A 13400-nucleotide genomic window follows, 5' to 3' on the forward strand; every position below is an offset into this window, starting at 1 on the left:
TGTGAGTGTGTGACGTCATATGTATGTATCTAAGAAAAAAAAATGTATCTAACAATATGATCAATATAACGGGATTCTGAACTATCAAAATGTTTTGGCATACTCGTACATGATCATGTAGTATAGTGTGTTATGTATTTGAAAAATTACCCCATAACAATAGTATGTTGTGGAGCTATTTTCAAAAAAACTTACTTGTGACCGAAGTTCGTTTTATAAACATTTGACTTAATTTTATTATAAACAATGTTTAACCCATCGTAGAATATTTTCAAATATATATTTGTGGATAATATATGTTATAAAAATTTCAAACCATTATATTTCTAATAAATTAAAAATAATGCATTTTTAACAGAAAAAAAATAGGATTCCACCATTGAATGATAAATTTAATTAGAAGTTGATATACATACATATTAAAGATGAACAAATTATGGTTGGAACAATTTGCATGATCCATGAGCCCAACTTTAAGTTTTCTTCAAACCTTTTGTTTATGAACAAGAAAAAAAAATAGGTAATGTAATAGCTAAGAAAATGACAAATAACATGGGTGGAGCAGGCATATTATTTTGGCCTCGTGATCGCTCTCTCCTAATGAAAACGTTACTATTAATATCCACTTTACCACGTCTTCTTCTTCTCTTAACAAATAGAAAAGAAACATATATCCACTTCTTTTTAAACAAGATTCAAAATTACTATATTTTTACAGTAAAGTTACAGAAATAATGCATGCACTTGCGAATATGTAAGACGTGGAATAATAAAGAGCTAGCGTTATGCTATAATTACGACAATGCGACAATACATCACTGAGTCCTACTCATATTTATTATGATAGTATATGATATATTGATATGTACTAGTTTAATTAGTACTGAATTATTATTATTATTATTATTATTAACATTTGAAAGAATCCATCCAGTCGATCGCCGTAAACGATGACATTTTGGATTTTATTTTGATTCATTTTATTTGATTGTTCTATATAATTACTTATTTTCAACAGATTATCCCTAAAGAAATTCCAATCATGTGACTGAGTATAGACTGTATAGTAACAAGACACGACACGAGCGACCATTTATAGAACGGTCAGCTGCATCTGACCTTATTATTATTGTGGTGCTTAGAATTTAGGCTACTCTATTAAGCAGCAACAATTATATAATTAGGCAAAAACGAAAAGTGATTTCTCCAATCAATGATTAGTTAATTATATTTTTAGTTCCGTGGTTATTGTAACATACAAGATCCCACTAGAAAGATTCGAATGTGAGTAAGCTAATTCCAAAATTCGTTTTCTGTACTAACCAATACTCAAGAACTATTCCTTGATAGTATTTAAAAACTGCTTCGATTTGTGTAAATATTGATTCACCCCTACAGAAATAACTCAATAAGTGACTTCACATTTACACTAGAATCCAAGATTACTTTTGGAATACCACTACAAATGATACAAGATTCTAGAAACCTACCGTTACTACTTTAATTTATTCGCACGGAACATTCACAAAGATACTGAATCTGGTCTCTCAAATAGAGAGATATTGTATTTTATATTTTTATTATTTGCCATGAAATATACAATTTGTATCTCCCCAACCACAAATGCATAAATTTGCAAAATATTTTCTTATTTTCAAATATTTGTTGGGTGTGCCTAAAGAAAATACTAGAAAAGGGGAAAATGACAACTATTTGGTAAGCTAAAGAATTTAATGTATTAACTTAATAACGGAGAATCACTGTTACGAAAATTTGAGGTTGTGATACTGATACGTGTCAACGATTTATTAGATCTTTGATAATTTAGTTGCATGTCGACTTGCGTATCTAGAGACATGTGTCCAGGCCATATTTATATAAGTGTTGACGTATTATGCATTATCATGCAAAAAAGTTATCGAACATATCATATTATAAAATATATATGGTGTATATGCACGACACGTATAAAGTAATTATATGAACTGGTGCCTAACTCTTTGATCAATAATATCGATCTCTATCTATGTCCAACCTAACCAGTTCAATTTTACGAAGTAGTATTCGAACGGTTAGACTATTCGGTTAAGAGAAATTAAGTGGTTAGCTCAATACGATCAACTACGTCTAATTAGCACATATATGAAAACTCATATATGAGCTAACCATTATTTTTATATTTATATTGATATAATATTAAGTCTCGTTTTAAAGTTTCCGTCTACCCTGATTAATTTCTACTTAATCGTTAGGTTCATCATATCCACTTTGATTAATAACTAATTTTAAAAAAATAAATTATTTATTATTTTTTGTCTAATCCGATTTCTTTTTTATTAATCTTCGGCTAATCTTGTATATCCAAACTACTTTTAGAGTGCAAATATAAAACAATTATTTTTGTTATTTAATTATTTATTTTAAGAGTTTCTGATGTTTTACAATAACATAAGTTCAAAATTTTAATAAAAATCATATTTTTTGTGTTAAAAATATAGGTTTATGTATTTATTATAATTATGAAAACAATATTAGATTAATGTGTTTTAAAAATATTAAAATAACTCTAAAACAAATTCCGATTAATCCTTGATTTTAATCCGATTTTTTGATTAATCGCTAGGTTTATACCAATCGCCCGATTAACGCTAAGCGATTTTTTTAACAAAAATATTAAGTAAAGAAACATATTTTATGTAATATTTTGGTTAGTTCAATTTATATTTTTCATTTATATTATATTAGTAATCAATGAAATTGGAAATTACATTTTGTTACCAGAAAAAGGAGAAGAAAAAGTGAGCACAAAACATGACTTAAATAGAGCAAAATCTGCTAAAAAAAAAGAAAAACACATAGCACAAGTGGAAGCCTCTCGCATAAAAGAAAAAAACATACTATCTTGGACTATCTGGAGTTACAAAAAAAAAGACTTTAACAAAGAGAAAATCTGGAGTTACAAACGAGTTCAGTGTTTCTAATTTTATTTACGCATAAAATCAAGGATATAGTATTATTTTTTTTAAAATGATTGTTGGTACGTATTATTAATCGTGACATTATGCTTTACCCAATACTACCAAAGTTAAATCCAATTAAAAATCCATGTTTCGACTTTGTAGAAATTCAGATTATAAATAAAATAATTGACGTCAATAAGAGAAATGACTTTATATATTTAATGATATAGTGACAAATATATATACATATATTGTATTGAATAAATAAAATTATATATATATATAGAGGATATACAATTACGGAAATAAAGGGTATTTTGGACAAAAGCAAAATTTGGGGACAACAACTTTGAGCGTTACTTAGAACAAACGTAAAGAAGATGAGTTGTGTAGTTAGTTACTTTACGGGGACCATGCACTATACTTTTAGTAAGAATGCCACGTGGATTAATAAGCAAATAAAAAACACACCAAACTCGTGCTTCAAATCACACATCAAGTATGGACTCATCTGGTCAACGCGTTTTAACCGCAAACGCGGTGATCTCATCAACGCCAAACCATAAGAAACAATTTCATACATACAGTTAAAAAACAATAACGATGTTACAAGAAATTTCATAAATCTATTAAATGCGTCTGTTGCAGTGATATGTGAACATAAAGGGCGTGAGGTGGCCCAGCAAATTCTTCAAACCGACTTAAGGAAAATTTAGGTCCGTTTAAACCTAAAAATAATAATGTGGTGATTGATTTTATTGTATTTATATATATATATATATATATGTAAATGTACATATTATTAATATTCTAAATTTATGAATTTTCCCAATTTTATTCTTTAGTTATTTTATATGCAATGAAAATGCTTACTTTAAAGAAAATTTATTTCGAATTCCAGATATATGATATATAAATTTGAAACCCTTAAAACAACAAAGATATAATATATAAATGTATTAGTTCAAAATTTTCAAAAAAAAAAAGAGATAATCAAAAAATTTAGAATGTACTTAAAAAAAAATCTCGAGTGTGAAACACATTTTCGTTTTCGTTTTTGTTAAGAACACATTTTCGTTTTCAAGGAAAAGTTTATTTCTATCAATTTTGTTAACTTTTTATATCCAAACCATAACAATTATATATATTTTTCAACTCGCTTAAGGTCCTAAAAACCTCGCACAACACTGTTTACAAGTAGCTTTAATAAATTGATCCAAAGCTACATTTTGATTTAGGAAAAGGGAAATATTCTTTATTTGCTTAAGTAAATTAAAAATATTATTAGTTTTGATTACGTGAAAGAGAACTCATTTTGTTGCATGCAATGTAAATTACTGACTGGTATTGATTAATCAAGAGATTTTTACTTTTTGTGCGGATTCAACTTAAACACCTTGTGTGTGTGTGTTTAATAAGAGCCCGTTTTATTATATGTTTTATGTGTTTTAAGGACTACTATCTCATGCTTTTTATATGTGTATAATATTGTATATGTTGACCGCGAATGTGAATCTTCTAATACTTTCGTGATTAGCACACTTATGTAGTTGTGTATTTGAATGTCTTCTTCAAACAAATGCTTTTTCTTCAGGAGTTTGGACATTTCAGATTTTTCCGTCCACAATGATTGCCTGAGCTGTAAACAAATATAGTCTAATGAAAGTCCACAATTTTGACTATTGGTTATAATATACAGGATATATCTACATGCAGTATTTTATTGACTTTATGTGAGTTTCTCTAGCTAATTTGACCCAAAACCTACTATATAATTTCATTTAATTGATTTGGGGGGACATGAACTATTGTTTATCCTTTGGTGACCCGTCAATTTGATTCGCTATAGATAAGTGAGTGTTAATTTGTTAAAATGACTAGTAATTTATATATGTGTGTGTGTGTATGTTGACATATATCTAACATCAAATTCATCTTCCGCAGTTTTTAAATGTTGGCCTACTAGTTCTATGTTTTTCTTCTTGCCTCTAACAGTTATTTAATTACAATTTTTATACCAATTCAAGTCTATAAATTTTAACGTCGTCACTATAAACCTAAGCTTCAAAACTAAAGCAGACAAAAATTGATTTCATTTTCAAATTTCAAAGTTTAAAACGTATGATTTGGCATATCTAATTTTGTTTGTTGGAGAACATCGTTTGTGCTAATTTAGTAGTGAGCGGAGATAAACTATGTAATAACTCTTGGGAAGCAAACCTAACTCACTTATAATAATTTCATAATTCGTGCTCCTCCATTCAACTTTTGGTAGGGATTCTTCAAAAGACAAAAATAACATTACTTTTTAATTTAATTACCAAGTGTCAATGATAAATTAGTATATTAATTATTAATCACTAGGGGTTATCCTAAGGTATGCACATGGTTTTCTTTGGAATATGTATTTTCCTTAGTTTGATTAGAGGATTTCTTAAAAATTGATATTTGATATGTATGATTTCATTGATAATATCAATCTATACGTGACTGATACATCTGAAATACAATATCTAATTAAATATGTTTACTAATATATTAAAAATGATATAATATTTTCGACTTGAGAGTTAAGATTAGATTAATAAAAATATATATATATACACTGTTCTGAATAGCTTGCATTCTTGTTATATGTGTTTTAAGTGTTTTTAATAATTTAACGAGTTAGTAATTTTTTGTCAACAGAAAATTCAATGCTAGTTTAAATTCCACCATGGGGAATCCATATATAGTGTCTCAACCTATTAATGGACCACTTAGAATATGTATGAAACTCTTTTGTGTTTATCTTTGTTGCATTATCACAAACGTTTATGTTAACTTTTGTTAGTACATACTCTTTGTCGGGATCTCATAGTATTGGACCACAATGTTAAGATTCGTCTATCTTATCAACGTTGATGATCAATGTGTATATATATTTTTTTCCATCAATGCGTTATAGTGCTGGACCATAATGTTAAGATTGTGAAAATTTTAAAATCAATTAGAAATGATTGGAACTTATATCCTTTGATTCATATTGAATAATTTCATTTATAATATAAGATATTCTAACACACCCTTTTGATTTATTTGGCCTATAATAGTTTAAAATATAGAAGAAGATAAATATATATGTATGGTAAAAATGAATTAATTGAACTCTATGACGACAAATTTCTTCTATCTTAGGTTTGGAAAGTTGTAATATATTATGGTATTTGATGAGTTTGGACGCATCGAAACTCTCTAATTTACCCAAAATCTAGATATTTTTTTGTGCAACCCATGCTCATCATCCAAATTCAATTCCTGAGTATTGAACAGCCAGATGCATAAATGGAGATATTTACTACTCTCTCACATGCCACATGGGGGATCACATTTATACTCTAAAATAATAGTTTACCTGTATTTATAAATGAATTAAGTAAATATAGATTTAAGATAAGATTAACTTTGTCCTTACCAAGAGATTTTCAAAAGATACTGCGCTAATGAGTTGTCGCTACAACTAAAAGAATCTTGGATTCGTCTTCATTACAAATGTGTAATGAATTGAATTGACAGATGTTCACGACATAGCTGAACTGTTTTCTAGCTAATATATCCACTCCACCATATCTTTTTTCCATAGATAACCATAACATTATGACATCGTAGATTACTATATTTAGTAGGCTACGTTGGTATAAATGCATACATACGCCGACTTGGAATTTTGTAAGCCGTGTTCATATCTATACCTATGAGATTGAAAACTCGAGACTCTCGTGGGATTGTTGTGTCCACGTCTGTTGATAAAAGAATTAGTGTGGATAGGTTTCCGAGTAGAAAATTGGAAATTTGTTTCTTTTGTAATAAGTACTACTTTGAGTTTTTTTCTTCTGCTTCTTGTCAGTGTGGAACGTGGATAAGTTTCGAGTGGAAAATTGGAACTTCGTATCGTTTAGTAAGAAGTGGTTGAGCTTTCTTTTGCCACCTCACCTATTCGTAGATAAAAAAAGAAAATCCTTCGAACGTAGGCATTCATATTTATTTTTTCTTTCAAACATTCATATTCTTTAATCACATTACCAGCCAATTAATTCTATTATCCTGATAACTATAAAACAATAAACTGATCTGATACATATATTATAAAATTGTGGACCATCATAAGTCCATGATATTTAGTGACTTTAGTCTAGTGGTCGCGGTCGACATAAAAATCAATGCCATGCAGGCTGCAGCCATCATCGACTTAAAAGGTTTGTGACATCCTATAAGATATAGTTGAGTTTGAAAATGAAAAGAAAATTAGAGTTTGAAATTTACAGAAAATATGTTTGGAAATAACATTTTTTTATATAAGTTTATATGACTCTCCTACTATAATTATAAACTATCATAGGCCAAATAAATCAAAATGAATACTATTGGCTTACAATTATAAAAAATTGTTAATTACAGAAAATGATGTATTTATAACTAATTTTCTTTCTTCTTAATAGTTGTGAAAATGTTAAAAATTGAATTAGTTAGGAATAGATGGAGTAATTTGCATGGTTAACCAATAATTTGCACTTTAACAAAAAAAAACCCAATAATTTGCATGCAAAAACAATCAAAGACAAAGAGAGGCCCACATTGCCCTTATCTATTCTTAGAGACTCTATCCCATTAACTAAATTATGGGCCTGTTGACCAATGTCTCCATATACAAATGTTTTTCGATATTTCTAACGGTGTGTATGATTGAATATTAACGGTGTGTGACATAGGTGGGGTTGTCTAGTTGTATATTGTGGTTCTTTCACAGGAACTAGGATGAGTGATTGGTGGTTAGCGAGACTCGATGTTTGATCAAGGAGTACAATTTTATGGGTCCATCTTTGTTAAGCTATCACCATCAATCTTTGGTAATCTACAAAGTGAAAGTAACCTACCCATTGAATTTCAAAAACAAACATCAGAATTGTGAGTTTTGGAAGATCCTTAAAAAAACATGAATTGTCGTACTCGTGACATTATTTCTGTATCTCAATGCCGAGAAGACTACTACTATATTGTCTATTTCAATCATACACTATGGCAAACAAAAATAGTTCAGAGAAAGTAAGCATCTAAACGGCTGCAAAGACAGATTCTTAAATTTAGCATAAAAATTACTCAAGTAACACTTTTGAATTATGAAATCGACAGTCTATAAATAAATATATTATAACCTTACGTTATAAACCCTACAAGACCTTTTCTTTACATTAAAAAGGTTTTCAAGAATCATAAATCAATAAAGATAAAAAGACTTTCCGAAACTTATACCTCAACAACTCATACACTTGAACCGGTCATGTCAACATCCGACTTTTGTAGCTGACTGTACCAGTTTGATCTACACAAACACACCTATTGACTAGTAAACCGGTATAAGAGAAGACTGGATCCGGCTTAGTTCTGGTACTATGACAGAAGCATCACAAGAAGCATAGACAAGACAAAGATCACCAAACGTGTCACTCCTTCATCGTGGAGACCTGAAAGATAAAAAGAAAATACACATTTCAGATTTCGAAAGAACCTTTAAAGAGTTCTTTTTGTGAAATCCGTGAGATGTGAAACACTTACGAGGTTGCGAGGAGGCAGCAGCTGGAAGAGCAGGAATTCTAACAGCTGCAAAAGAACAATACAGAAAAACGTATGCAAGTTAAGAAAAAAAGAGAGGCAAAAATGTCGGAAATCAAGAAGATAAATACGATAAACCACGCACGTTTTTTACAGGTAGAGGCTGAGGATAGAGAAGATGAAGGCCACGGAGCGGGAATGTTGTCATTGAGGTCACAAGTAAAGCTTATCCCCGTGTCTTTATCAAATATCGCATCCGATGGTAGGCTCGGTAATAGACAACCAGATTCTTTAAACCAAAAAGAACAGAATACTCAAGTTAACAAAATGGTTTTTGGGTTTTTGTGATGATGAATATAGAATTGAAAATCGAGGAAATTAATTTATACCTTGGTTTCCAACTGTTTGAATCCAACCACGATGCATCAACAAGCACGAAAAACAAACAAAACGAGTTAGAGACATATCTTGAAATTTAAGAAGCGAGAGAAGTTGTAGTATAAAGTATGAACCTTGAAGAGAGAAGTCCTTGAGACTTATATGACAAACACTGAATATGTTCTTAGTGATGTTCAGTTTCTGTAACTTTGTCCCAAGGCTGGTTGCGCAATCTAAAGCTTGCAAATTGGTTATAAGTGTTTGCTTTTGCAAGTGAGACACATAACTCTCCATTGCACGGCAACAACCCGTTTGGTTACTCAACTCGTTGCTGCAGTTACCACCAATATGCTTCATGTGCGGAAAGACAAGAGGACAAACTGAAAACCAATAAACACAAAAATGTGAAATGTTCACCCAAAATGGAAGGTTAAATTTTAAAACCAGATTGCTTTTACCTCTATTGATTTTGCAGTTTGCTAATCCTCTGAGAGTTTCCTTAACCCGAGAAGGGTCAAGTTTAGTAGCGAGCCAGCGGTTTACTACGTTCTTGCAGTCATTGATCCTATCCGAATTATCAGTTAAAGTTTCTGATGCTTTAAGAGATATATTCGTAGCAGCATCGAGTATCGCATTTTGGCAAGCCTCTTCGCAACATTCCTTCACAGGATCAATTTTTTCACAGGCCAAAAGAAGTTTCGCTGTATCCACCGTGCTTTCAAACTCATCGACATTGATAACAGGGCACGACGAAGAAGTGAGATTCGACGAGTGAATAGAACAGATCTTATTAAGCTGACCTGAAGCGCCTTTTCCTACCAAGATTTGCTCTAAATCCGAGAGACAGTGCTTAGACTGGGTTCTGTTTAAAGCAAGCAAACCGGTTTCTTTACTCGCTTTACCAAGGATTATTGTGAGTGTAGCATCTAGCTGAGGACAACACATCACATTTGCCAACAATGGAGCAAAAACAGTCCAACAGTTGTGTGAAGTAGTCTGAATCAAACTCTCAGACGCACTGAAATTAAGCGAGCAAAGCCCTGAAGATACACGAAAAAACTAATACCGATTAGTAAATTACAAAAAGCAAATTACTAATAGAGAAAAGTGATCAAGTTAAAACAAGAACAAACCTGATAGTTTAGGCATGGTACTATTTATGTATGGAACCATTGGAGAAGGTGCAATGAAAGGAAGAAACGGTTGAGGAGAAGTATCTGGTGATATCTCAGGTAAGAACTCCTCAGGTTTCTGTGATGAACCTGAACCAGATAAGATACAAAAATCATCACACTTTTGATTTTGCAAAAGCTTAAATATCTCTGAAGAAAGAAACCTAATTCGTTAACTACACCAAAACCCTAATCTAAGTAACCTAAAACACCATGAAGCTTACTTCAACATTCCACCACAAATTCGATCAATTTCTACATAAAGAAGGTGAATTTACAATGACCCATCAATATAAACAAGCAAATTGTTCCAAAACAAGCGAAATCTCAACGAAAAAAACGAATTTTTCTATCAAACAGAAACAGAATTAGAAACAGATAATTCTAAACCCATTTCCCTCAAAACTCCCCAAATTAAGGAAAGGAAACTCACATAGAGATATCAGAAACATGGATTGAAGAATCACGAACAAACCCATCTCAAATTCAGCTCTTCTCGTCATCCTCAAGCCTCCAAAAGAGAGAGAGACAGAGACAGAGAGAGATTAAGCTCTGTTTTTATGGTCTCTTTCAAAAGCTTTGGACTTTGGACAAGAGAGGACTTTTTTGAGATTCTGTGTCTTTTTCCCACTATTGAAAGAAAGTCCGAGAAATCTAAGGAGAAGAAGAGAAAGGCGTTTCTTTGCGAATTTTGGACACCAAAAAACTTGGTTGAGAAGATAGACACAAAAACAAAAGGGAAACTCAGAAACAGCTGTCTTCGTCTTCACAGAGAAAGAGAGAGATAGAGAGGAGAGAGACCGACCCCACGAGTAATGAACACAGTCTGTTGTGGGAGAAGAGAAGGGAAGAGAGAGCGCTTGAGAGCATTTATTACTCCTCCATTAAATTCCCCCCACCTTTTTCTCTATCTCTCTCTCACTCTTTCCATAGTGGAAATTAAACAAAACCAAAACCCGGACCGGTACCGGAACTTAACCGGATTTCATATCATATCAAATTTAAACCGGGTTCTGATTTATCCAAATTAACCGAATGATTGTTGAGGATCATATAATTTAGTATTATTAGGTAATTATTTAGTTTTAAAAATCTTAATGATGTTTAATAGTTTTTTTGCTACTTTGCTTGTTTTGTTTATAATCGGTTTTGTTGTTATTTTAGTTGGAGATGAAAAAAAAGAATATCTCGAATAAATTTTTATATAAAAATGAGAATGTCTCAATTTTATCCGAAGTTAAACTTTTGAAGTGATACCAAATTTTTTAGTTTTGTATAATAAGTTGAATTTTTTTTAGTGTAAATGTTATTTTTGGATTACAAGTTTGGAGTTATTCTAATGATCGTTGTTTAGCCTATAATAAATTTATTATCGTGAAATCGATTGTACTTGAAAGTAAATTCTCTAAAACAAGACTATAAATTGACAAAAAAAAATAACTTCATTGAAAATTAACCTCAATGACCAAAAAAAAAGCTAGTAGCTAGTACATCAGCTAAATTGAATGTTCATCGTACCGCGAAATAAATTAACAGAACCAAACCGTTGGAGCTGTTATAACGCCTGTTGGTTTAAGCCGGTCCAAAATTGAGAATATTGGATCGCATTTATAACTTCGCGACTTGGGGACATGAAAGATATGTGATATAATAAGTAAGGCTATTATTGTGGTCGTATTTAATTCAACCAAATATGTTGTTACATTAGAAAGTTTTTACTTTCTTGCCCATAATTTTCAATTCTTTGTCCATAATTTTATATTTTTTGTCCATAATCTTAAAGCATGTAACAAGTATAATAAATCAATCATTCTACAAAGTACAAAGTGAATTAGTGAATGAATTGTGTTCGTATTAATTTCAGACTCTTTAGGATACGTGTATATATTATTAGTTATGGGCAAAAGTCATACACGATTATTCTAAGTCAACTTTTTAACTAGAAAAATTTCTACAATATGTCGTTTTACGGATAAAAATAAGAGACCCCCTAAAATAATAGGTAAATTACAGTTCACCACCAAAAAAAACATAAACTGTAAATCAAATAATTAACTTTCATAGGTGAAACAAGAAAATACAAAATAATTAACTTTCATATTATTTATTGATTTTTTACTTTCTGATAGGTTCGTCGTGCTGAAGAAATGGAACACTAATGGCACGTGACTATGCTTAAGGCGTAGGGTATGGTCACGTGAGCGGAACCGTGCTTACTGCTTTTGGAGATAAGATTAAAGAGGGATCCAGATCATAATGCTGGACTATTAATGGGCCTTTACAGGCCCACGTTCTAATATTAAAATCAACCAATTTTCTTTCCTTATATTGTCACACCACCTTAATTTTCCTTTTTGAGTTTTGAGATCACCCAAATTCATTATCCCCTAGGTTGTGACTTGTGAGTGACCGAAGATCTTGTCATTCTTTTTCTGGCTTATAAAGATTAACTTTAACAGTGACATATGTTTTCGTTTCATCTTCATATTTCATGAGATATTTGAATAAATTTTATAAAAAGACCCAAGAGAAACAATTTACTTTCATAATAAAGAATTTAAAAATCGAATATAATCTTACGCTTTAAGATGATCAAGATGTTCTATAGTGAAACTTGAAAACTTATTATTCCTCACACTGGAGGACATAACATGTTAAACTGGTTTCTTCATTGCAGCCAGTATCCGAATTCATGATTTTTAAAGTTTTCTTCAGTAAGATAAAAAATAAAAGTCTAGTACACCATTTGAACTATCAACGTAACGCTGAATATTTCATGCTTTCACATAAAAAAAAATTGGATGATCTTTAATAATAACATTAAAATGTGGATTGCTTTATATAAATAGTTTATGATGCTCTTAACAATTGACAATTTGGCCGAGTGGTCTAAGGCGCCAGATTTAGGCTCTGGTCCGAAAGGGCGTGGGTTCAAATCCCACAGTTGTCAAATAAATTTTGAACAATTGTACTGCTAGTATTCGTTTTTGTGGTTTGGATTTGCGAAACTGTTTTTTTTTTATAGATCTTTTCTTGACAAATATAAAACAAAAATTTATTGGGCTGATGGTTGGCAGAGAAAAACCCGGCCCCAAAGGGCCCAAACCTAAATAATCCGATAAAAGGTCCAACTTTTTCAGATTCAATTAAAAACGACCAGTTAAGTAATGGACATGCTAGTAAATGTGATGGATCATTGACCTGAGTATCCTTGGGGCAGGTTTAAACTTTAAACTAGGGATGTATGTTGTCAATTTGAGACGAAGAAAATAGCAAATCACCGATCAGTCTCACGGGTTCC

At 31.1% G+C, this 13400-nt stretch overlaps 1 protein-coding gene and 1 non-coding gene across 4 annotated transcripts; one reads left to right on the top strand and one right to left on the bottom strand.

Annotated features, from left to right (window-relative positions):
- Positions 1-8055: 8055 nt before the first annotated feature.
- On the bottom strand, positions 8056-11005 carry AT1G61900 (uncharacterized protein). Of its 3 annotated transcripts, none has more exons than NM_104871.3 (8): positions 10533-11005; positions 10061-10189; positions 9386-9967; positions 9062-9307; positions 8939-8950; positions 8695-8838; positions 8553-8597; positions 8056-8461 (listed from the first exon to the last, which is right to left on the bottom strand). In NM_104871.3, the coding sequence occupies exons 1-8, from the start codon at positions 10600-10602 to the stop codon at positions 8388-8390; spliced, it is 1302 nt and encodes a 433-aa protein (NP_176382.2). In that variant the 5' UTR covers positions 10603-11005; the 3' UTR covers positions 8056-8387. The 3 variants fall into 3 exon arrangements, with proteins under 3 accessions (NP_176382.2, NP_974068.1, NP_001185289.1); NM_202339.1 differs by having other exon boundaries at positions 8095-8461; positions 8553-8590; positions 10533-10933; NM_001198360.1 differs by lacking the exon at positions 8939-8950 and having other exon boundaries at positions 8095-8461; positions 10533-10932.
- A 1964-nt stretch (positions 11006-12969) lies between these two features.
- AT1G61910 lies at positions 12970-13049 on the top strand. Its single transcript has one exon. It is a non-coding gene; the product is annotated as a tRNA-Leu (tRNA).
- The last annotated feature ends 351 nt before the right edge of the window (positions 13050-13400 follow it).

Source organism: Arabidopsis thaliana (assembly GCF_000001735.4).
Source record: "Arabidopsis thaliana chromosome 1 sequence".
Taxonomy (NCBI): domain Eukaryota; kingdom Viridiplantae; phylum Streptophyta; class Magnoliopsida; order Brassicales; family Brassicaceae; genus Arabidopsis; species Arabidopsis thaliana.

Bases quoted from the DNA above. Each gene is read 5' to 3' on its own strand.
- AT1G61900 (NM_104871.3), bottom strand. From the start codon at position 10,602: ATGACGAGAAGAGCTGAATTTGAGATGGGTTTGTTCGTGATTCTTCAA. The intron at 8,598-8,694 runs GTGCGTGGTTTA...GTTCTTTTGCAG, and splicing joins AGCCTCTACCTGTAAAAAAC to CTGTTAGAATTCCTGCTCTT. The intron at 8,462-8,552 runs GTAAGTGTTTCA...TTTATCTTTCAG, and splicing joins TGCTGCCTCCTCGCAACCTC to GTCTCCACGATGAAGGAGTG.